At 38.1% G+C, this 23,537-nt stretch overlaps 2 protein-coding genes across 5 annotated transcripts in view; one reads left to right on the top strand and one right to left on the bottom strand.

The window, feature by feature from the left end:
* Positions 1 to 3,891: 3,891 nt before the first annotated feature.
* On the bottom strand, positions 3,892 to 19,193 carry pth3r (parathyroid hormone 3 receptor). Of its 4 annotated transcripts, none has more exons than XM_014013932.1 (15): positions 18,832 to 19,193; positions 18,049 to 18,135; positions 14,548 to 14,653; positions 12,471 to 12,581; positions 12,264 to 12,388; positions 7,686 to 7,777; positions 7,525 to 7,594; positions 6,967 to 7,120; positions 6,494 to 6,647; positions 6,351 to 6,411; positions 6,212 to 6,278; positions 6,038 to 6,132; positions 5,640 to 5,781; positions 5,496 to 5,537; positions 3,892 to 5,421 (listed from the first exon to the last, which is right to left on the bottom strand). In XM_014013932.1, exons 4-15 carry the CDS (start codon positions 12,555 to 12,557, stop codon positions 4,981 to 4,983), a joined length of 1,530 nt encoding a protein of 509 aa, XP_013869386.1. In that variant the 5' UTR covers positions 12,558 to 12,581; positions 14,548 to 14,653; positions 18,049 to 18,135; positions 18,832 to 19,193; the 3' UTR covers positions 3,892 to 4,980. The 4 variants fall into 4 exon arrangements, with proteins under 4 accessions (XP_013869386.1, XP_013869385.1, XP_013869383.1 ...); XM_014013931.1 differs by having other exon boundaries at positions 7,686 to 7,780; positions 18,832 to 19,192; XM_014013929.1 differs by lacking the exons at positions 7,525 to 7,594; positions 18,049 to 18,135 and having other exon boundaries at positions 7,686 to 7,780; positions 18,832 to 19,192.
* Positions 19,194 to 20,660: 1,467 nt separating this feature from the next.
* Positions 20,661 to 23,537, top strand: part of taco1 (translational activator of mitochondrially encoded cytochrome c oxidase I) — a 5,148-nt gene continuing 2,271 nt past the window's right edge. The window contains exons 1-5 of the mRNA XM_014013955.1: positions 20,661 to 20,755; positions 20,948 to 21,218; positions 21,300 to 21,406; positions 21,736 to 21,863; positions 22,001 to 22,163. Of these exons, the coding sequence (XP_013869409.1) occupies positions 20,951 to 21,218; positions 21,300 to 21,406; positions 21,736 to 21,863; positions 22,001 to 22,163 (666 nt within the window). The 5' untranslated portion in view covers positions 20,661 to 20,755; positions 20,948 to 20,950. The remainder of the gene's footprint in view (positions 20,756 to 20,947; positions 21,219 to 21,299; positions 21,407 to 21,735; positions 21,864 to 22,000; positions 22,164 to 23,537) is intronic.

Here is a 23,537-nt window from a genome sequence, read left to right as displayed (position 1 = left end):
CCATTATGTCATCTTAGCAAGATTTGATACAAGGTCAATGGAAAACGCAAAGATAAACACAAGTGATATCTAAGAATGACTGTTGTTAGCAGATCTTGTTCTGACTTTAATCATTCTATCTGCAGATGAACAGCATTTCATGAAAACCTAGGTCATTAAAGGATGTCATGAATTACTTGCTTAAACATAAAAGTATTAGGTCCATTACAGTAGCTAATCAGCACTACTACCTAAACCAGTGGTTCCCAAACTTTTCAGCTTTTGACCCATAAAATGCCAGCAGCAGAGACCTGTGCCCTGAGCTGTTGTCGGCTGATGTACATTGTTTTCACGTCAAATAAACAAGCACATAGTAACATTAATTATTACACTGTTTTTGTCCAATTTAAGTAGGCTACACTAATGTTATTCTTTTGTTACAACAAAGGCAAAAAAATGTTGTTAGTTGTTATTTTTAGTGTAATCAGTTCAGAAAATATTTTCAGGACCCCACTGTGGGTCCCGACCCCAACTTTGGGAACGACTGACCTAACCCACCATTAGACTAAACRTTTACTCTTTTCTGCTGGTTTGAAGCAGGGTCCAGTTTCCAAAGCTGCCATGTATTTTTGGAACCAGGGGTCTATCTGGACCTTAACTAACCACCTCTCCTGCACACAGTCATGATATGGCTACTGGCTTTTCTTTAAAGGTGAACATATTAGAAAAAATATTATTTAAACATGCAGTAGCTATAAGAACTATGAATTAACAATAGCAAACATCTGAACAAATAAGATTCACATTGGCCAGATATCTCATGTTAATCTGATGTAGCTTAACTTTATGATGCAAATGAATAAAATAGCTTGTTATTTTGGACAAATACTTTATTTCTTTGTAATCATATTGATTTATTGTGGTTATTTTAGATCAGGACTATTCAACTAGCAGCCTGTGGGCCACATCCAGCTCATGGGTGACTTCAGTCAGGCCCTCCAATGTTTTTTTTAATGTAATTTAATATAAAAATGAAATTTAGGTCAATTTAGATTTTTTTTGTTTCAGTGCAGCAAAATTAATAAATGTAAACATCCACACCTCCTCGGATGTCTGGCCCCTGAGGTGTTGGCTTTGAATAATGTGGTCCGCAGCATTTTGGTTGAATAGCCCCGTGTTAGGTTCTTTTAGTTTCAAATCTGCATCTAATTTTGTCATTTTTGTGTCTCTATATTAATCTTTTCAGGTTGTTGTTTGTTGCTTGTTTTTTTATCAGATGAATCTTGTAACTAGTTGTGTTTTTTTACAACTCTTTGAATATTTGAATATTTGCCCAACTTTGTCACTTTTAGTTTTGTAACTGTTCGATGTTTCTTTTTTATGTTTGCAGTATAGTTTTGTTGGTCATTTTGTGATGCTTCAGTAAAATTTTGTCATTTTGAAGTTGCTTGCTTGCAACGGAGTGTCATAATTTTGTTTTTGTTTTTTTCGTATCTGTTGTGTTTCTCGTGCTTATTTTTTGTGTTTGTTTTCTGTCTCGCTTTTAGTTTGGTTAATATTTAAAGAAGAAATATTCTACATATTGTCATTGATAATTAAAAAAATTAAATAGTGACTGCTGACAACATTTAGCTAATGCACCCCTAAAACCTACTTGCTGTCCACGTTTGCCACCAAAGTGCAAAAGTGTGTTTTAAAAGCCCTCTATTATTTTATTTTTATTTTTTGATGTTTTGAGAAATGTTCTTCAAACATTTTTAAATATTAACTTAAGTTGATTGTGCACTCATACAACCTTGGTAAATAAGACAAAAATGTTTTTTGAATGTTAAAAATGTTAAAAAGTCAAAACAAAGTAACTCATTCCTTTTACACTGAGGCTTGTTAGTTTTTGTAAAGCTGAAAAGTATACTTAAATTAAAATTAGAGCCAATATTTGTTTTAACAAATTTTAAGTAAATGTTGCATATGTAATAAATATTACAAACGTGTAAAACATACATTAAAATATGTAACGATAAAGAATAAGGACTATAAATACACGTCGCTCTGTCCGTTCAGTCTGTTTTTCTGAGCTTTAATAGATAAAACGACAACAAGCACATCCATTCATTAAACACTGATTTGTTGTTCTGTACATGTTTACATATTGTTTGTCAGCGTAAACATGTTTACAGTACAAAAAGGGGAGATGACATTACCTCCCCCACAGTCATCATCCTGACTCATTTCCTCTTCCCAGCATCATCATCTTCACTCACCTGGCCTTCATCCTCCTGGTGGAAGGAGAGGAAATGTTTGTGGACGAGGCTCGGCATCGGACAACAATATTCACGGAGACACTTTGTTCCCAAACGTTTCCTTTCTAATGAGCTGACAGCAGGTTGCCACCCAGACCGCGCTGAGGCTGCTAATTGTTTTTGTTCTGTTGGAAGAGGACCCTCTCATGCATGGATCTCTGTCTGTTATGTTTATAAACACATAATATGTCTGAGAAACGCTGAAATTTAAATTATTGCAGCGAGAAAGAAATAGCTTAAAGATCTTTTAATGTTCTGTAGAAAGGATGCGAACAAACATTACCTTACCCGTTTTAGATAACCCTTTGAGCAACCTCAGTTTTGAAAATGGAGTTTAATTCAGGATTTACAAGCTGATAAACCAAAATGTATTGTTGTCATCTTGTGCACACTATTTTAAAAATTTGTGTAAATGGTAACTTTCCCGTATGTTGTTTTTGGCAGCAACATCTGCAGGAATATCAGTGCAAAAATTATGTAAACATTTGGAGTAATAGTGTATCTCTTACTGGAATTGATCTTTGTCCATTTAGTTCTCCAAACTGTGGTCATTCAATGAGCTTTCTACAACAGGTAAGACGGTTTTTTTTTTTCAACTTTTTCACTTAATCTTGATTCAAAAGCTCAGGGCTATTTCTGTTAAACACCATTTTAAAACACTATCAACCTTACAGAACCTTCTACTGCTTGGTGGGCTTCAGTTGTTGTATTTCTCTTAATAAGTGTAAACAAAACAATACATCTGTGCTTCTTAGCCATACTGCTCAAAGTTACTCAAAGCAGCAGTTCAGGGACCAAACATCCRGGTGTGTGTGAGAATTTGTGGGTGTGGACGAGTATTTCATGACATATAAGGACCATTTTAAAACAAAACATACATTTGGGGACAACTGGGGACCTAAGCTTAGTCCCTGTTTGGTTTAAATGCCGTTGGTGGGATGGGGGGTTAGGTTTAGGACCAAGGTGCAAACTGAGTATAGGTTAGGTTTAGGGGTCAGGTATGTACCCGTGAGGTCAAGTTTAGGGTAGGGGGTCAGGGTTAGACTGTAGAAATTAATGGAAGCCAATGAAGTGTCCCCATAGCTGGACACAGTTGTGTTTGTGTGTTTGGGAGGGGAGAGGGGTACACCACTGCCTAGAGGGAAACACTGCATTATGTTAAAAAAAAATGAGAAAAAAAAATCTTTCACCTGTTAAATTTGGTTATTTTGCTGCGTTGAATCCTAAATTGCAAACTTAAAACTGATTTAAAGTCTATTTTTAAATTAAATGAAGTTTGAAAATTACATAAATAAACATGGAGATWTGACACTGTTGATGTAACAAACTCTGGACTGAAGTCACCCACGAGTTGAATAGTTCTGCAATAAATTATTTTTTCCTTAAGACAATTAAAGAAACTTCTAAAGATAACATAACTTCAGCTTGCTTTGCTGGGATAGATCAGGCGTGTGTAAACTTTAACAAACACACACTTATTTAGTGTTTAACCAGCCTTAATTTAGCCTTTTGATAAATGCAGCAGAAAAAGGAAACTGCAGAGAGCAGACACGGCCTACAATCCCCATAATGCAACTCCCTCCAGGAACAAGTAAAAAGACTTTCAGTCAGATTTTAAGCTCACGTAATACTCCAAAACATTTATTGGGCACAACTCACAAATATATATATATATATTTTTTACACATTGCACGTGACACAGGGAGGAACAGTGGTTAGGAGCTGTCGCCCCTCAGTGAGGTCACAGGTTCACCTCCCAACCCAAGCTTTTTTTTTGCACACCTTATTGTAAAATGTTAAAATGAATTGACGTGACACCAAACAGGTGTCTCTGGACACCAGTTGTTCAAATATTTACAGCTCCCGTTTTTGTTTTTTTATTATTTATTTATTTTTTGCATGTCTTGTGAACACTGGGGGCTTGGGTTGCAGGTTTTTCACTTATGCTCGAGGTCTCCAAAATAACTCAGGTGTCTACTGCTCTGTGCCGTGGCCTGAAGGGGAATGTGTGAAATTCTGGACGGTGTTGCGAGAGGCTCGGTGCAGAGGTTACAACGAAGGAAGGAGTTAAGGGTAAAAAGTGCATGCATCAGCCTTCAGGGACTTGTCACGTTGATAAATCGGACCGTTTAGACCACTTGAACAACAACAGAGAGGGGGATTTGTCTAGACATGCTGTCTAGACTCCACTGACTCAAAAAGAGAAAAAACATCAAGAAATTCTGATGGATGGTTAGCTAAGTAAAGGCTGACGTTATGTTTGACCCACGTGGAGGTCTACTTTGGGGAGGGTACAGTTTAGAACTCAATGAGGCTTTGGGAAATCAAACACTGGGAAGATATGAGGAGGGAGAAGAATCACATTGAAAAAAAAAGTCTCACTGTTTATACACCCAGCGTGCATCGCAAGTAAGCAAATTCTTTACAGCATCACATCCTCAGTGACTGTTTAGCCCAGCTGAGCACGAATTGAAAGCACATAAAAACCAATATTAGGACTCATGCACAAACAGAAATCATGACAACAGTACAAAAACGGTCAAAGCTTAAATAACAATATAACTCATGCATTGCTAAAATGTTTGCATTCCTTCACTGTTTGTGTGGCTATAATTTCAGTCTAAACTGGAAACAAAAAAAGAAATACAGCTCAAGTGTTGACAAAACCGCCTCACGAGGTCTGCTCAGGAGCCAGCAGTGATTATAAAATGGTCTCTAATTCCTTCACAGATAAGGGGTTGGCTGAATCTTCTGCTCCGTGGCTGGTGTCCGTGTCGTTACTGGCTCTGGTGTGTCGAGCAAAAACCCCTGACTCAGACCCCGCTCGTTCCAACGCAGCTGAGTCCCGCTGGGGGCTTGGAGCCTCCACGGGGCCGGGAGAGTAAACACATAGGCTGCTGTGAGCCTGGAGGGATGCTGGGGCATTGTGTCGGGGGAGCCTGACCCCCGAGCCCACCACTCCTCCGGTAAAGGACAGAGCTCTGGGGTGAGCGGCGGGCACGCAGACGCTGTGGGTGGTGGCGTGGGACATCATGCCGCCGTAGTAACAGCTCCCTCCACCGCTGCTGGTGATCCTGGCCTTCTGTTTGAGGTCCAACACCAGGTTGCGTCTCAACCAAGCCTTTTTCACCTCTGCCTGCACCTGAGGAGAAGCAGATTAAATATATTCTATCAAAATATACTTAACCCGTTTAAACACAAATTTAGCTTTATTACCTCTCCGTTGCAGAAGCAGTAGATAAACGCCACAAAAAAACCCTGAAAAAAAAAAAAGATTATTTGATCAAAACAAATCAAATTTACAAATCCTTGGAAGAGAAAGTGCATCACACTATTTATGGTTCATAATCGGGCTCTGACCTGGGAAGAGTTGAAGAACATCTCATAATGCATCTGCACCTGCCACAGCAGCCCGGTCACCTCAGTGTAAGGGAGAGCCATGAACACAATGTAGTGGACTCCAAACAAGGGCATGAGGACTAAGGTGGACTTCAGCAACTTCCTGCAGTGATAAATAAAAAGGAAAAATTCATGTGGTCAACCCCACTTCAAAGGAATAGTTTGGATATTTTGAATTGGACTGATTGTTAACTCATCTCATAACAGGAATTTCTCCCAAATTCTGCAAAGTGAGAACATTCTGCAGGTAACAGACTATTCACAACTGTTCCCTTAAAACCCCACTTAAAAAACTTCACCCCAACCCTTTAAAATTAATTGATTTTTATTTATTTTTGAAAGTTCAGATGAATAATTACCTGTACTGTTGTCGAGGGTCCAGTTTACCAGTGTTGGTTTCCCACAATTTAGAGGCAAGTACACGGATTATGTTAATGAAAAGGAGGAAATTCACCTGCACAGACAGAAATATAAAATCAGTGCATTATATTTGGAATTACACTTTAATGTTATTTAAAAAATATTTTTCTTACAACAATGGCTGCCAGAATGGGAACTTGATAAATCCATTTTAGGTTTCCGGCACTGATGTCCCAACAACTGAATGCAGGGATAAAACTGCTTAATTTAATGTTCATCAAAAAAATTACATGAAAATACCACAGGACTCACTGAGTGTCTGCCAGCGAGGCACGTGTGCTCACCCAGATGGACACGAAGACAGCTGGAACACCTGGAATGAGAGGAAGGAACAATGTATTTGCTGAGCGTTTGCTCTGCAACCATAGTGCGCAGCCTGTCGGAGCGCCACTTACCCCAACCCATGATGGTCAGAGCCCACAGGTAGTTCTTGTCAGACAGGAAGGCCATAAAGATGAGGCTATGGAGGTACAGACCCTCCACCAGAATCCAGTAATGATTGGTTGCCAGGAAGTAGAGGAAAAGGGTGACAGCGGCTTTACAACCAGCCTGATGGCAGCAGTTATGGGTAAAAGAATCAATCCATTACCGTTAGTTTTGTTTGAGCATCGGGGTCTAATAAATCTGCTGTTTTGGTGCATTTATTTGCACAAATTCCTGCTGAGATCTAGACACACAACGGCCACGCTTAAAGCCAATTTGACAAGCTTAGCTAAGCATAAAGACAAGTAAGGGTCAATAAAACGAGCGTCAAATACATGCTAAAAAGCTAAAGCTTAACATTAAGAGTTATTTGTTTATAAATTCTAAATGTTAAAATGATGCAAAATTATACAGTATATTTTAAAAAGGGGTGTTTTTTATTTACCATCTGAGGTCTCTCTGTTGTGAACGCAGAGTCAGTTTTATTGCCGTCAGATATGGAGTAGAGCACAGCATCTTTCACAAAAATGCTCACTGCTCGACAGATGAAGGAGGCGAAGAGGTGAATGTGAATGTAGTTGCGTGTGCAGTGGAGACGTCTGGGGAAAGTTTGTGTGACAAATAAAAGGAAAGAAAAGAAAAGAAAAGAAAAGAAAAGAAAAGAAAAGAAAAGAAAAGAAAAGAAAAGAAAAGAAAAGAAAGAAGTTTATGAAATGTGAGTCAAACCTTATTATGATGCTGCCCAGCAATGCATGGTTCTGCAGCTAATAGTGGAACTAATTTCTCATTTTGCAGATTTCACTAACTTTCAAAACAGTTAGTGGACTAATTAGCCTCTGCTAAATTAGGTGTTGCCAACTTTAAGTCTGCTAACGGCTAACTAACATACTAACAAACCAACATGAACAGGTTTGAGTCAGTTCAGCTCAAAGTAAACAAAGACGTGTGATGCAGAGGGACAGCCGATTTAGTGATTAGCAGTTAGTGTTAGCTTCCACTTTACCTGTTGAGGGATTTAGCGTTAGTGTAGCTATATTTTTGGTTAGCTGTGCCCACCATTGCTGCCTGGAAAACTGCAGAAAACATTTGAGTCCTACGTTGTGAGTTAGAATTTGAAATGAGCTCAAATGTGATGCAATGGATCAAAGTTTTCTGGTTGCTCACTTAAAATAGCACAGGATGGAGACTGCCACCAGCAGGGATGCCAGAGAAACTGAGTAGCCCACAGTGTACATGACATGGAGTCGTTGAAACACCTTCTGAAACAAAACAAAGGTACTTTATAAAAGCGTCTCAGCAGGAGCTTAAAAACAACAATTTAACAAATCATAGAACGTGTGTTGCAAAATCTTACACATATTTATGTGCAAGAATATTTGCATCAATAAAAGTGAGATTATACAGATTTGTATTATTTTCTTACAGTTTAAAAAAATGCACACTGAAACTGTAGCGTAAATGTCTTTTTTCATATAGACAATAGGTCGACAAAGAAACAAAAGTAGTTAAACCTAAAATCTTTTTTCTTTGCAGATAAAATGTCAAATTGTGGGTTTTATCTTTATATTTCTGTGGAAAGTTTGAAAATTTTATGCAAAATTGTTTAATTCTGCAATATTTGGTCTAAAACTCAGTGCTCAGCCCTCCATGGGAACGGTGCAGTTGTCATCTTCAATTTTCCTTCGGTAATAAATGTTTGTTGATGTTTAAACCTGTGAGTGGGGTGGTCAATGACTATTGTCATCAGTTTACTATAATTACTGAGCTGCAGCACTGCAGAAGGGTCAAGGCTGTGGCAAAGAGCCTCTATGTCTGCTGAATGAACTGACAGGGACAGAAGACATGTCAGTCCCCGACTGAGCTGTCTTGTAAATTGCAAATTAACCATTACCTATGTTTACATAGACATGAGTATTCAAAATATACTGACCTGACTCAGCTCGATCATAATGAATTTGTAATCCGAACGAGAGGGGTGTTTTATGCCGACTGACAATGCAAACACTTACAGTGGAGGAAATAATTAATTGATCCCTTGCTGATTTTGCAAGTTTGCCCACTTACAAAGACATGAACAGTCTACAATTTGAAGGCTAGGTTAATTTTAACAGTGARAGATAGAATGTAAAAAAAAAAAACACCTGTTTATTACATATAAATAAATTATTTACATTTATTTGCATTTTGCAGAGAGAAATAATATTTGACCCCTCTGGCAAACAAGACTTAATACTTGGTGGCAAAACCCTTGTTGGCATGCAAGCACAGCAGTCAGAATTTTTTTTGTAGTCGAGGTTTGCACACGTCAGGGGGAATTTTATGAGGCTGTCACTTGACAACTCTGAGTTTCAGCTCCCTCCGAAGGTTTTCAATGGGATTAAGGTCTGGAGACTGGCTAGACCACTCCATGACCTTAATGTGCCTCTTTTTGAGCCACTCCTTTGTTGCCTTGGCTGTATGTTTTGGGTCATTGTTGTGCTGGAAGAGGGAAGGAGGTTGTCACTCAGAATTTTACGATACATGGCTCCATCCATTCTCCCATTGATGTGGTGAAGTGGTCCTGTGCCCTTAGCAGAGAAACCCCCAAAAAACAGTAGGGTGGGGACAGTGTTCTTTGGGTCAGTGTTCTTAACATGGTGAGTTGAGTTAATGCCAAAGAGCTCAACTTTTGTCTCATCTGACCACAGCACCTTTTCCCAATCACTCTCAGAATCATCCAGGTGTTCACTGGCAAACTTCAGATGGGCCTGAACATGTGCCTTCTTGAGCTGGGGGAGCTTGCATCCATTAAGGTGTCATGTGTTACCAATGGGTTTCTTGGTGACTGTGGTCCCAACTGCCTTGAGATCATTAACAATTTCCCCCCATGCAGTTCTAGGCTGATCTCTCACTTTCCTCATGACCAAGAATACCCCACGAGGTGAGATTTTGCATGGAACCCCAGATTGATGTCGATTGACAGTCATTTTGTATTTCTTCCATTTTTTTTTACTACTGCACCAACAGTTGTCTCCTTCTCACTCAGCGTCTTACTTATGGTTTTGTAGGACATTATAGCATTGTGCAGGTCTATCTTGACCCTGATATCCTTAGACAGCTGTTTGGTCTTGCCCATGTTGTAGAGGTTACATATGGGATAAAACTTTTGCCAGCAGGAATTGAATTTGAATTGCTCAGATTGAATCTGAATGTGCAAAATATGAAATTGAATGCATTGGTTTGATAATTAATTTTACTAATTTGAAACTGAATTTAAGTTTTGAATTCGAAGTAATTTGCATTGAAACTGTATTTTGGTTTATTAAAAATTAAGTTTGACTACTTTCAATTTCAGTTCCAAAATTCAGATTTTTGTGTCACACATCCTGGTCCTTGAGAAAGTCAGCCAGAGTAATCAAACAGAGATCTACAGATTTAYGTTTCACTTGGGTGAAGTTTCCCTTCTGTAATGTAACAGAGTTGAAGCAATCCACAGTAAAAGTGACAAAAACAGACAGGTTTTTTATTGCAGTGATTAATTTTACCTATGTGTAGAAAATGTTACACATCCTGTCATGGATCAGTCAGCAGCAGCATCTGATCAATATGTGATCCATGATGTGATGTAAATGTAACACTTTCTACACATAGGTAAAATAGGTAGAAAATGTTTCAATTTAGTAAATTTCATTTTCAAACCAATGCATTTAATTTCAAATTATGCACATTCAGATTCAGTCTGAGCCATTCAAATTCAATTCCTGCTGGCACAAATGGACTGAACTTTAATGCAGGTAACGAGTTGATTAGGAGCATCGAACTGGTCTGTAAGAACCAGAACGCTCACTGGTTGGTAAGGGATCAAACACTTATTTCTCTCTGCAAAATGCAAATAAATTTATATAATTTACACAATGTGATTTTCTGGATTTTTTTTTAATATTCTATCTCTCACTGTTACAGTTTTTATTGATTGCTTTGACCTGTTTGAAGAAACTGGGAACCTCTCAGTCTTCATCATCACCATCGCAGCAGAGCAGAAGACACCTCTTGCAATGTGTCAACCCTTTCTCATTGGATTGACACAGTTTTCCCACCCTTTTGCAAAAAAGTTAACGTATATGTCATTCAAGAAGTCCAAACTCCGTTTTAGCTGTGGTTACAGAACAGAAACCATCTGCTCCAAGCTCTTAGAAACTCCCTGATCAGTATGAAATCACCAAAAGCACCTGTTTGACACTTCTTCACAGAATTTTTCAATTTGCAGTCTGCAGGCCTGTGTTGTTCTAGTATAGGCCTACTATAGATTTTTGTTCTTTATTGTAAAAGACTGGTTTTCATTTACCTAATTTCTCACACAGTAAAGGATTTTGATGTATTCTCTGTTGGAATATTTCATTTGTCAGGCACAGTCTGAAAAAAGAATGTAATCAATAAAATTTGCATCAAAGCATGTCTGCTTCTCGGTGAATTTTTTGCAAGAGGGCAAATTTGACTGCAAACGGCGCTGGCATGTACTGTAAGCTACGTACAGCCATAGGCCATAATGACAAGCAATGGTGCACTGATTCACACAGGAGTGCTGTCTTTTGTTGCCCATTGTGTAAGGATTGATTGGAGGTGCTCATACATTGTGTCAAAGCTGAATTGTTTGAAGGCAAAATTTTCTTTTGTTCCATATTTTAAATGTTTTGGCACAGTTGGTGCCTTTTGCAAACAAAACGTGTCGTTTTGACCACTGTGTCACTGTTTAGGCCTCTGCATTAACTGTTTTGAAAATGTGGATTTTGAGTTGAAGGCTGCGTCAAAACAATCAATAAAAACGATAAAATTAACCTTCAAATTATAGACTGTTTATGTCTTTGTAAGTGGACAAACTTGCAAAATTAACAAGGGATCAAATAATTATTTCCTCCACTGTATTCTGATCGTGTTATTGTGGTTGTGGAAAATTGACCGGACTGTGCATGTCTTCCACTGGTTTCTGGTCTTTTGTGGAGGGAGGGGCAGCAGTGTTATAGTTGCTGGCAGTACTGAAAGTGGGGTTTCACAGGAGGAGTTGCACTTTAGCTAACAAGCAAGTCTCAACCTGTTTTGTTTAGTGATGTGTAGATAGATTATGGAATGTCGATACCCTCAGTACCAGATCAATATGCTCTAAAATTGATTCTAAAATCAAAAAATCAATACTTTGACCCTTCAGTCCCCTCAGGTAATGTATATAAATAACAGGAATGCAATAGAAAGTAACTAAACTATTGAAATCTTAAATCATACGCAATTGAACTACTTTTTCTTCTGCTTGGGCAATGCATAAGTCTGTGTAAATGTTAAATGTTGAATATGTTCATGTGCCTGTAAATTAAAACTCAAGTTTTAATTTTCAAAGTAGTTCTTGATAATAAACAATAATTTATTTAATGGTTTTACTGTTTTACTTCACTTTTTGTTTAAAATACCATTTTCACATACTTTGTATRATAGTTCCTATTCGTACAGTATTTCTGTTGTACTAGCTTAGCTATACTGCAAATGAAGACACTACATCAATATATTTTTGAGTTTACAATTAATAAATAAATTACTCTGATGTATTTTATTTTTTATGAGGCTATGATTTGAAAACACTCTGTTTTTTAGATTTATCAGACACATTAGGTGTATTTGTACAAAGTATCAGCATTTAATAAATCATTTGGTTTCAGAATCAGAAAGGAAATCTGCGGTACGACCATCACTAGTTTTAGGTGACTATAAACAAACCTCCTCGAGTCTTCTGTGGTCAGACATGAGGTATCGGGTGCACTCGGTGTAGTTTGCCCAGGTTCGGTTGTTACTGGGCACCAACTCCCAGTTCCCCGAAATGTCGCATTGGCGGTGGGCTCGTCCTGAATCACAGGGAGAGAAGTTACAGTCAGGGAGTCTCCAGAATGTCATTTGTAGATGTCAGTCTGTCTGAAGTTTGCCTACCTCTGTGGTTAAAGTCATAAATATATTCAGGACACAGCACTGAGACCAGCTGACCCGATCTGCTTCGTGGCCAGCAGATAATCCCATCCCACTCTGGGACACAGTCTCCTTCTTCAAAAACAACAATAATCACTTGTCAGCCATGATAAAATTATTAAAGGTTAGGGATCAGTTTGAGTGTATCATTATCATTTCATACTTTAGCCTACATAAAACATCAATTTGGTCTCATCTCCTTAAATAATAGGAGTCATATTCTAGTGGGGATTCCTATTCCTGCTCTGGAAGAGCTCATATCTTACTTTTCTGACAGACATTTAGAGCTTATATAAACCAGAGCCTGTTCAAAATGAATATCCTGTAATGTGGGGCTCCCTCTGGGTTTTAGTTTGGGACCAGAACCCCTCTTGCTTTCTATACTCCCTCAAGGACAGATAAATTTAGCAACATTTAACAACATTTATGCAGATGGCATTTATGCTGTTCCTTCACATAATCTGAGCGACTTGTTTGCTCCATAATTTTTAAGAAATTCAGGACCTGATGTCTGATCATCRCTTCTGACAGCTAAACTCAAGGCGACAAATTGGTTATTTAGACTCAGTTGTCTTAGTAAGTCTGAGTAAAGTAGGTCTGTTTGACCAGTTTATGTTTCTAGACAGTCACTCCAAACAACTGGGCCACTGGTACCTCTAAGTGCCAAAAAGTATAAACGACTAAATTAGGTTCTAGGATAAATATTTGTCCTTTTTCACAATACAGTTGCAAAGACGAGGCCCGCTTTCTTAACTGTCTGCTTCTTTGGTTTTTTGTGGAAACTCAGGAAYATTAGATTTGCACGTTAAAGCACAAAACATTTCCACTTTAATGAGTTCTTTAAAGATTTTACTTCTCATTTGATTTAGTTATCTCAATCAATGCCAGCAGTCGCTTTTAAAATTGGTCTGCCAATAGTGCATTATTTGTCGTTTTCTGCTATGATTATTTTCATTCTTCTAAATATTTTTAAAAAATTGTTCCTGTACGAACAAGCGTGAGAGTCAAGTTTAGGAGACACTTTTACATTTTTCTTTACTGAAGTGTTTTTTTCCCCTCCAGGGTTGATTYGTGATTCATTTGTAGAGCATTATATCATAAGGGACAGGTGCCTGCAGGGCTTCAATCTTCTCAATGATAACTGTTGTTGCCTGAAGTTTAACAGAAAACAACAGCTAACTATGACAATATTGTCTTGTTTTTAATTTTTCTGTATGTTTTTTTTAAATATCTAACTACGGTTGCATATTTTAACCTTTTATATATCAAATGTTCAATGTTTTTTTTTCAAAAACTTGGTTTTTCAATAATCTGCTTTAGTACTTGCGCTGATTTTGTTTCTTTGTTGCTACTTTAGCTTCTGTAGTAAATTTAGTGGTGTTTAGTTTTGTGAGTAAAGTTGCCGTCCTGTGGATTCACACAATTGTTATTCTCATAACAAAATTACACCCGTCTTCGTAAATATCAGGTTTTAAAAAACAAACAAAAGCAAAAAAGATCTTAGCGAGTTCACTTGGAAAAAAACTATTGATTGGCTACAGTTTTTTTACAAGGATTTATAAGTATAGTCTCTTGATTTCTTCACAGATTGCTTAACTGCTGGTAATAAAAACTGATTTTCTTATTAATAATGATAATAATAAATATACAGCTTGTCATATTACAGATTAAAAGGTTATTGACGACAGGCCTAGTTCTGAGTGTCAGACTAAATCTGTTCTGCAGCGTTTGAAACTTTTTTTTATTTTTCTAACATCAGTCTGTGTATCTAATGCAGTCTTTATCCTGTCGCTACAACAAATTGTCTTAACTATTGAAGCTTCTACTTTCTAATCCAAATGAAAACAATTTGCTGACGTAAAGTCAACAGATTCAGCTCAGCAGGATATTGGATGGATGTTATATCTGATCTCTAATAAATAACAAAGGTTATAATTAGTTCTTTTCCGGTTACATATTTAGACACGCGCTCCATGGCTGACTTCTTTGAGAAAAGGTCAGTGCGATTATTCTGAAATGATTGGAAGCAGCGTAGAAAAACCTTTAATGAGGTCCATCTGTGCCCGGATGCTCCTTTCACACCTGGCGTGAGCACCAATCAGAAGGTAGATCTGCTCGTCTCGGGTGATGACGTCATCAGAGTCTATCTGCAAGAGATGGATCAGATAAAAAGCAGAATTATTAAAACAAGCAAACAGACGAGATGTGAGGGCGTTAAGGTTGATTTATTGGAAGCATCAAAGGCAAATGTAAGCATCTTCAGCTGCAAACCAGCAAATTTCACACGATTTCTATTAAAAGTCTGCCAGAGGTCTGTTTCCAAGTGGGGCGATCTGTCATCTGCAGACACTCTCCGGTCTGGTGTGCTCCCTCCAGGTGTTGCGAAATTGTTGTGTGAGGGTGTGGTATGTGGTGATCCCCCGCTAACCCCTTTGGGCCCAGCGGTCGGWGCTGCTGCCACACGAGGGCCTCGGTCCTTAGCACCCGTGGGCCCTGCTGGTGAGAGCCGAGCTTCACAAACAACTTTTTGTGCCGGGCTACATTTCACAACACAGCAGCAAAACAAACAGAGTCGTCCGGAGAACAAGAGGTTACTGAGATGTCAATCAATTTGCCTCGGAGAGTTAAGATAACTGTGAAATGTGTCACTCCTTTTTCACTCAGAAGCTGGCATTTCTTTAAAAATACATTTAGGCGATTGAAACTAGGATTTTAAAGTGAAACCTACTGAAATGCTCCATCTGACAGCTCCTCTCCTCAGAAGACAAACAAAATTCTTGTCAAACTGAGCGAATTCCATCTGGAGCGATTCACGAAACTGGATATGTGTTAAGTGATCCTCCTGGCAAAGGCCATAAAAAATAAACTGCCAGTGAGAGAGTCGTGTTTTCAATCAGCACTCAAGATGCAGCTTTGGCGATTTGCTCCGGGAAGGAAAAGGTCAATACAGAAGCTCGGGAGTGAGGGGATCAAACTTTGTTTTGTTGGATAGTACGGATCAGTCACACTGTAGCTGTGTCCGTGTGTAATTACAGCACATGYAGCAAATGTTTGTATCTGTTTCTCTGGCTGCAATCATCCTTTAACACGCATTGATTCTGTGCCTTGTTCAAAACAATCAACACCTGGAGGTCACTCACGTTCCTCTGCACAGAGGGGACTTTCTGCTGACAGATATTGCATTTTTTTGCAAAACAATTAGTCTTTTGGATCCACTCTCCCTTTGTGCTGCAGAGCATTAACCCCCTCGGGCCTTATCCTTAGGCAAAGTGATTTTCAGGCCGACTGATCCAGAGATTGTAAGTCTGTCAGAAGTCGACACTCAGGAATCGACCCAGGGAAGATTAAGYGATGAGGAGGACAAGGCTCAGAGGTAACTGCTGTCAGGATTGGTGGCTGGAGGGTCATGTTTTGCTGAGCGAGAGCCGGGAAAGGTTACAGTCAATGATGGGGGGTTTGTGACATCATTCAGGTAGGTAATTTCTAATGGAGAAAACTTAAGGCAAATTCTTTTGGGGGAGGTGAGGGCTGTTCAGTCAATTCATCATTTTCAGGAGAAGCAAAGTTGCCCAAATGAGCTTTTGAGRCTCCACAGACCCAGAGACATTATCTCCAAGCAGTGAAGATAAATGATGCGCCACAGATGGAGACAGCCATCAGAAAAAAAAAATTCCTCCAAGACCATCGGTGACAGCTGAGCTCATCCAGGAAGTCACAAAATATCCAGGAGAGTTAAACATCAAAGTGAACCATGGCCTCACTCACCTCGTTAAAGCCCAGATTGCACTGTCTGGAAGACAGAAAGTAAAAGTGGCATCTAAAGAACGAACACCAGGGAGCTGGACCAAGTTTCAACCTTTTTAGGAAAAAAGTTTCCAGCAGGAGAATCAAGAACAGGTTGTGAGGAGGATGTCATTTATGCTTTGTAAACTAGAAAAAAGTCCTCGAAATCGAACAATTTTTCTTTAAACATTGTTGCACATACAGTATAGTAGAAAACATGAACCCATGGCTTCGACAGAAACAGAAACACAGATCCTCTGTTGCTACAAACTGAGATGAGGGTTGTGAAGCAAATTTACTCCTGAATGGTTTCCGGTAAAAATCTGAACCCATGAAAGGACGATGACGCAACAAACCACCAAGCACGAGTGCAAAATACTCTCCTGCTTGTCCTGCAGAGAAATCTCTATAAATCACTGAGATCCGATCAGGAATTGTTTTCACTCCAACTACAAAGTTGGTTCAGCCTACATATTTGGTCATGTTTTACCTCTCACTTTTTTTTAATGCTTGTTTTTTAACTTTTTCCTCATAGTTATGCAAACACGTTGCGTTTGTCTGTGGTCGGTCTTTGTTTTGTTGCATCCTGATGATGGTGTTTTGTTGTGGTTATTTTGTGCCTTGTCTGTTTGGTTGAGTTGTGTCTCAGTTTCTCCTCTTTCAGCCTTCGTTGTCTAACTATTAACTTTGACTATATTTACCATCACTATTTGTCTGAATGCTCCTGTAGTCATAAATCTTGGTTCTCTAGACACAATTTATCAAAAAAACAGAAGTTGAACGCTCAAAAACATCCAATCCAAATACGTATTTTAAAAAGCTGGACAATTTGTGCGGCTTAAATACAAGTTTCTATCATTCTTACACTAACTGATGAATCTTTGTTAAAATGTATGAACAAATTTCAGACAAGTATATTAATAAATGTTACAAAACCTTGTTCAGATCAAAAACTAGAATGTAGAATTACACTTTTCAGGTTGTAAATGATATGATTTGTTCACTTGAAGGTTAACAATCGTCTAAATAATAAACCCAATTTTGTCTTTTGTATCAGTTTGATGTGTTTGTGTCTCATTTTGCTTTTATAATTGTACAGTGTTAGGTTTTTAGTAAAACTTCTGTATTGCTTTGTTGCTTTTTTATAGTGTGTCTTTGTGCCTATTCCAATATTACATAAAAAATGTGTCTTTTGTCTAGATTTTCTGCAATTCTTCTGAGAAAAATCCAGTCCTGCTCATGTCTAAACCTCAGTGAGATGCTGCCGTCTCATGCCGTCGGCTCGGCACATAGGAGTTGTTGATCATTCCAGCACATTCATCCAAATGTGTTTCAGTTCTGTCTCCTAAAGGTGGCCCCTCTTCCCTTATAGGTAACAGATAAGTCTATATGCCTTCAATATAACACACGCTATCAGTTCACGATTGTACTTTGTGTTTATTCAGGCTGCTTCTCTTTCAGATAAAATTCTTTTTACAACAATATGACACAGTTTAGACTGAGAAAGGAGAAACGTGAAAACAGTTTTATGTTTGATTCTTAGCAGATTTACTGTAGTTAAAAATATGTCTGTCTCATTTGTTTGACTGAAAAATGAAGGGAGGACCACTTTGTTTTGTTGATGAATATTTAGCAGATTTGCTAAAGACGGAGAAGAATTTCTCTAAAATTAAAACAATCATCCGTGAACGTTGCAGACGTACAAAAATTTCCAACTTACCAAAAGTATAGATAATTCTGAACAATGATTCTGACTTACTTTTATAATAACAGGATGTGATGCCTGTCTGTGAAATGGTTTGTTTGGTGAAAATTTGTTCCAAATTTACAGACTGTTAAACACAAACTGCAAATAAAACAAACATACAGATTAAGTAATAATGCACACATTTAACAAAAACAATTAAGAAAAGAAATCATACTTTGCCCATTTTCTTGTACATGAAGCAAAATATGAGCAAATTTAAACAATTTTGCCATCAGAGAATTTACGAGCAAAATATTTTTATAAATTTATTTTTTTTATTTTTTTATTTTAGCTTTTTCATATTTGAAGTAAATAAAAGCAAAATAAAACAACAAAGGACATCAATGAACCATTTTTAAACTTGTTATGTAACTTTAAAATTGTATTTACAGATATGTTAGTTTTTGTCAAAACATTGTATTTATTTTTTATACCAAGAAAAGAGGGATTTTATAACATTATTGGGTAAAAGTAGGAATTATTTAGTAATATACTGTTAAAATAACTGGCAATATGCAAAACCAACCAGATTCGTTAAAACACAACTTGTTAAAAGTGTAAAAATCAAAGAGCGTTTAATAAAATGATGCACAATTTCAAAAATGCAGTTGTTGATTTTTAATTGATTTACAATGAAATGTAATCATTTACAGTAAAAGCTATTCAGTTACAGTAAGGTGACCGTTAAATTGACTGCCAGTCAGTTCATTACAGCGAAGGAACCTGTTACATGAGAGAATGTTGAAATTAATTCATTATTAACTTAGATGTGAAGAAGTTAAAGTGCATACTCACCAGTGCTGCAACTGTTATCACACAGTGGAAAAGAGCCAAAGTTCCAACTCCCTGTGTGAAAAGCATAATTTCTTCACAAATATACTCTCAAAGGAAACAACACAGAGATCTCCACGCAGGCTCAGATAATGTTGTTCTCCACAGGTTGTTCTGGTCTGACTTGTTGCAGTTTCTTATCCCATCAGTGCTCAAACTTTTTTTCTCTTTAACAGTCAATAAAAACTGCCTTTACAGAATCTCTTCATATTCTTGAATAACTTTTTTATCTTTTTCCTGATTTAGTCCTTTATTCTGTTAACATTCCCGTTCAGGTCTAAGGGACAAGTAGCCCTGACAGTCTGAGGGGAGGACGGAGGAGCAGCAAGGAGGAAACCTCCTCTTTTTACAGCTCTTTGGACTGTGGATGGGTTGGTCTTGATTGGCTGATGCTCCCATGCTCTTAACTCTTTGTGCTCCTCTGTTCTGGCCCTTTTCTCTTTGTTTACCATCTTGCTTTGTGTGTGTGTGTGTGTGTGTGTGTGTGTGTGTGTGTGTGTGTGTGTGTGTGTGTGNGTGTGTGTGTGTGTGTGTGTGTGTGTGTGTGTGTCAGGTTTTTTTTTACCCCAAACCCCTCAGAAGAGCAGTAATGATATTTTTTTATTTGTACGTCTCACAGCCCTCAGTGTAACCTTTACAGCACATGAAATCAGTTTTACTGCCATGTTGATTATTGCCCATGAAATGACCCCCATCCTCCTGCTCCTCCTCTCTCCCACGCTTCCACACACACAAACAGACACATACACACATAATTCAAACATGCAATTTTCAAAACTCCCTATATGCTATATATTTACGTGCCTTAAGTTCAGACTTGGTCATAAGTCTATTTTTATATCCCTTGCTCTAATAGGAAAACAACCTGATTTAGTTCATCTAGGGCTGGAGACTGACATTTTTATCGGCCGCCTGAAGGGAAAAGGAAGACGACAATGTTTTGCTCTTGTGTGTGTTTGAACGTCTCTTATCAAAACACCTTGTGAAACCCCCAGATTAAGTGTTTAAAAATAAAAAAATAAACAAATCTCAGTCAATTTTACAAACACCGAGATTCACAATTCATACTTTAACCTCCACATGTTGTGCAACGTCTTTGCTTTAAATTTTGCTGTCAGCCCTGTTTTTCTGTTAGCAAAATATCTCACAAGCCACCATGTGGCAGACTGAGTCAGTTGAGCTCAAACATGGCGTGGTAGCAGCTGACAGTCCTTTTAAACACATATTCTGAGATAACAGGAGATAACGCACAACATTTTTTCAGTGTTGACCAAATTGGCTTCAGCTATTTCCTTTTGCAACATGACACTGGTATGAAGTTTAAAAGTTTTACTCTTCATGCATGACTTGTTTTTTCATTTTCTAACAATTAGCTATATAATGCAATAATTTCAAAGACCTTATAACTGCTAAGCTAACAATATGTCTATTATGTTGAACTGAAATTGGTCAGATAATTAAACAAATAGTGTTTCATAAATTTTAAGATTTAATCAGCATTATCAAACTAACCCCCAATTACGTTTTTTTTTTATTTAGGCACAAGTAAAACAAAAAAGTTTTTTTCTTTAGCTGGTAATTTCAGAATTTATAATAATACATGACTGCATTGCATTTAGCCACTACTATTAATATATATTTTTGCATGAATTAATGTCAAACCAGGTTCTTGTTTTTTTTACATAAGTTCCCAATGTTCGGTTTTCTTCTTTAAATTTTTTTTTACAAAATAGTTATTTGTTTCAGTAAAATGTATAAGTTAACAGTAATAGTTACACAAGTGTAAATATTTCTAGTGCCTTTAGAACTTTTATTTTGAAAAGTCAAAACGTGACGTAACACAACCCGGAAGTAGCAAATCCAAGTGTGCCCCTGTCCTTTCAGAATTGTAAGTTAGAAAACTATAACGGTTTTTTGTATTATTATTATTATTAGTCCTTATTGTTAGGTAAATAAATACTGCGCGTGTTTAAACATCAAACGCGTGAGTGGAAACGTGACGCTTTGTTTTTGTTAGCTGTGTTGTTTTTGTTAGCTGTGTTAGCTGTGTTTTTTCAGTTGTGTCTGTGTGTGTTTGAAGGGCATGGTGGTGCTGGGCACGACGCTGCTCAGGGCTCTGCGGACCCTGCGACCTCCGACACCGGCCGTGGCTCCAGTCAGGCTCCCGGTACGGCCCGTCCTGTCCCCGGTGTGGAAGTGGACATGTCCCGTCAGGACACTGCAGGTGTCTTCCGCTGTCCACGCAGGACACAACAAGTGGTCCAAAGTGAGACACATCAAGGGACCGAAAGACGGGGCGAGAAGCACTACGTTTCACAAACTTGGGATGTTGCTAAGAGCAGCTGTGAGAGGTAAATAAAAATAAATTAATTAAAAAAATGTTTTAAACACAGCTGGATATCATTTTGAAAACTTTTGATTAATATTTGCAGAAGGTGGAGCTAACCCAGAGATGAACACCAGCTTGGGCCACATATTGGAGCAGTGCAGAAGGAAGAACATGCCGAAATCAACCATAGATTCAGCCATCAACAGTGGGGTAGGTTAACAACACACACGCGCACGCGGGTGTATTTTCTCTAAAACTACCACATTTTCATCTGCATGTTACACAAGTACTTACCTAGAGAGTGAATTGGAGTAAAATGTTCTTCCTTCCTCTTTGATTTACCTGTGGAGCCAATCCCATTCTAAATGTGTGCCAAAAATAGCCACAACTCAGTCATTTTTATAAATATTGAGCTAAAATTTAAGGTAGTAGCTGACAGTCATCCCCAACACATGCTTAGAGTATTACTTTTGTATTATAAGCTACTGGTGGTCCACATTAAAAAAAACTGAAACAAATATCTCTGTCTACATGAGAAGATGAAGCCAGTAACACATCAAGTGTTTGAGGTCCGGGGACCCAGTGGATGTATGCTGCTCGTCGAGGTCCTGTCTGAAAACAGCATGCGCACCAATCAGGAAATCAGACGCCTTCTTAACAAGTACAGGTTAGCCTCCCACACTCTCAGTGTACGGCAACCGCATGTTTCAAGTTCCTAAAACATGTTTTCTGTGCATTTTGACAACAATTATTTATTTGTTAAATGCTTACCACTGAACTCTGTATTTGTCCCCTCGTCCTTAGAGGGATAATGTCCGACAAAGCCCGGAACAACTTTATCCAGAAGGGTGCAGTGGTGGTGTCGGGTGAGAATGTCACCACTGAGAAAGCCCTGGAGTTAGCCATCGAGGCAGGAGCTGAAGACGTCCAAAATATTGAGGATGAGGAGGAGAAGCCCCAACTGAAGGTGAGAATTAAATTCTGGTAAAAAAGTATTTGCTGCTCATAGAAGTACAAAAGACCTTTATTTTGAAAAGAGCAGACTATTCAAACAAAGAAATCAAGCTAAGTTTTATAGTGCTAATCCACTAATGTATTATCTACCTTTACTTGGACTTGGATTGTTTATTTTATTAAATTGTTTTTGTTCGTTTTGCTCATTTTATGACAATATTTTCCATCTCAGTTGAGATTGCCTGTCAAAGCTGCTGTAAACTTTCACCAGAGCAGAATGTATTTATGTATTCTGCGCTCTACATACCTATATCATTTATGCATATTATGAACAAATTTAGACTCAGCACCAAGCCCTGGAGAGGGGGTTCTCTGCAGACGAGTAGGCGTTTTCAAGGGAAGGTGGTTCACAACAGACATACCTGATTGGACGAGCACAAAGGGAGGCGTTACTTAACAACCACACCTGATTGGATGATCATTGCTTCGATGTTTCTTTATATTATTAGCTTACTTTGGAAAGAGACCAGTGATGACCCTGACCGTGGTCAGAGACTTCACTGAATGGTGTCAATCTTCTTTTTTACAGTTAAATGTCTCAAAGATGAAGGAGATGGTCATTGATTTTTAGAAAAGATCTCTTTGGCTGCCACTCCTGTTGTTATTAATGGTGAAGCTGTGGAGGTGGTACACCATTATGAATATCCTGGAACTGTTTTGGATGACAAACTGAACTTTGATGCCCACGTCAACTCACTGTGTATGAAGGCCCATCAGGATGTATTTTTTTATCAGAAGCTCTGTGGTTTTAATGTTGATTCTACTTTTATGAGAATGTTTTATTCGTGTTTTATTGAGTCTCTTTTAACCTTTACTTTTATCTGTTGGTTTGGCATTTTAACATGTAAGAACAAAAACAAACTCTTGGGGATTGTCAGGATGTGCAGCAGAATTGCTGGAATTGACCTGCAAAATCTCACTGACCTACACAATGTCAGATCAGTGAAAAAGGCCAGACTGATCCTGGCAGACCCTGATCACCCACTCCATGGTGAGTTCAGGCTGCTTCCGTCTGGATGCAGGTATCAGTTGACCAAATGCAGGACAAATAGATTAAAAAACTTATTTATCCCAGCAGCAGATAAATTACTTAATGAACATCGGTGATTTTTGTGTATGAATGTTTTTGTTTAGTTGTTTTTACAGTGGGGAAAATAAGTATTTAGTCAGTCACCAATTGTGCAAGTTCTCCCACTTAAAAAGATGAGAGAGGCCTGTAATTGACATCATAGGTAGACCTCAACTACGAGAGACAAAATATGAAAAATAATTTGAGAAAATCATTTTGTCTGACTTTTAAAGAATTTTTTTGCAAATAATGGTGGAA

The sequence above is a fragment of the Austrofundulus limnaeus genome, unplaced genomic scaffold, assembly GCF_001266775.1.
Source record: "Austrofundulus limnaeus strain Quisiro unplaced genomic scaffold, Austrofundulus_limnaeus-1.0 Scaffold108, whole genome shotgun sequence".
Taxonomy (NCBI): domain Eukaryota; kingdom Metazoa; phylum Chordata; class Actinopteri; order Cyprinodontiformes; family Rivulidae; genus Austrofundulus; species Austrofundulus limnaeus.
The sequence above is the reverse complement of the archived record's forward strand: the minus strand, read 5'-3'. Positions and strand labels throughout refer to the sequence as shown.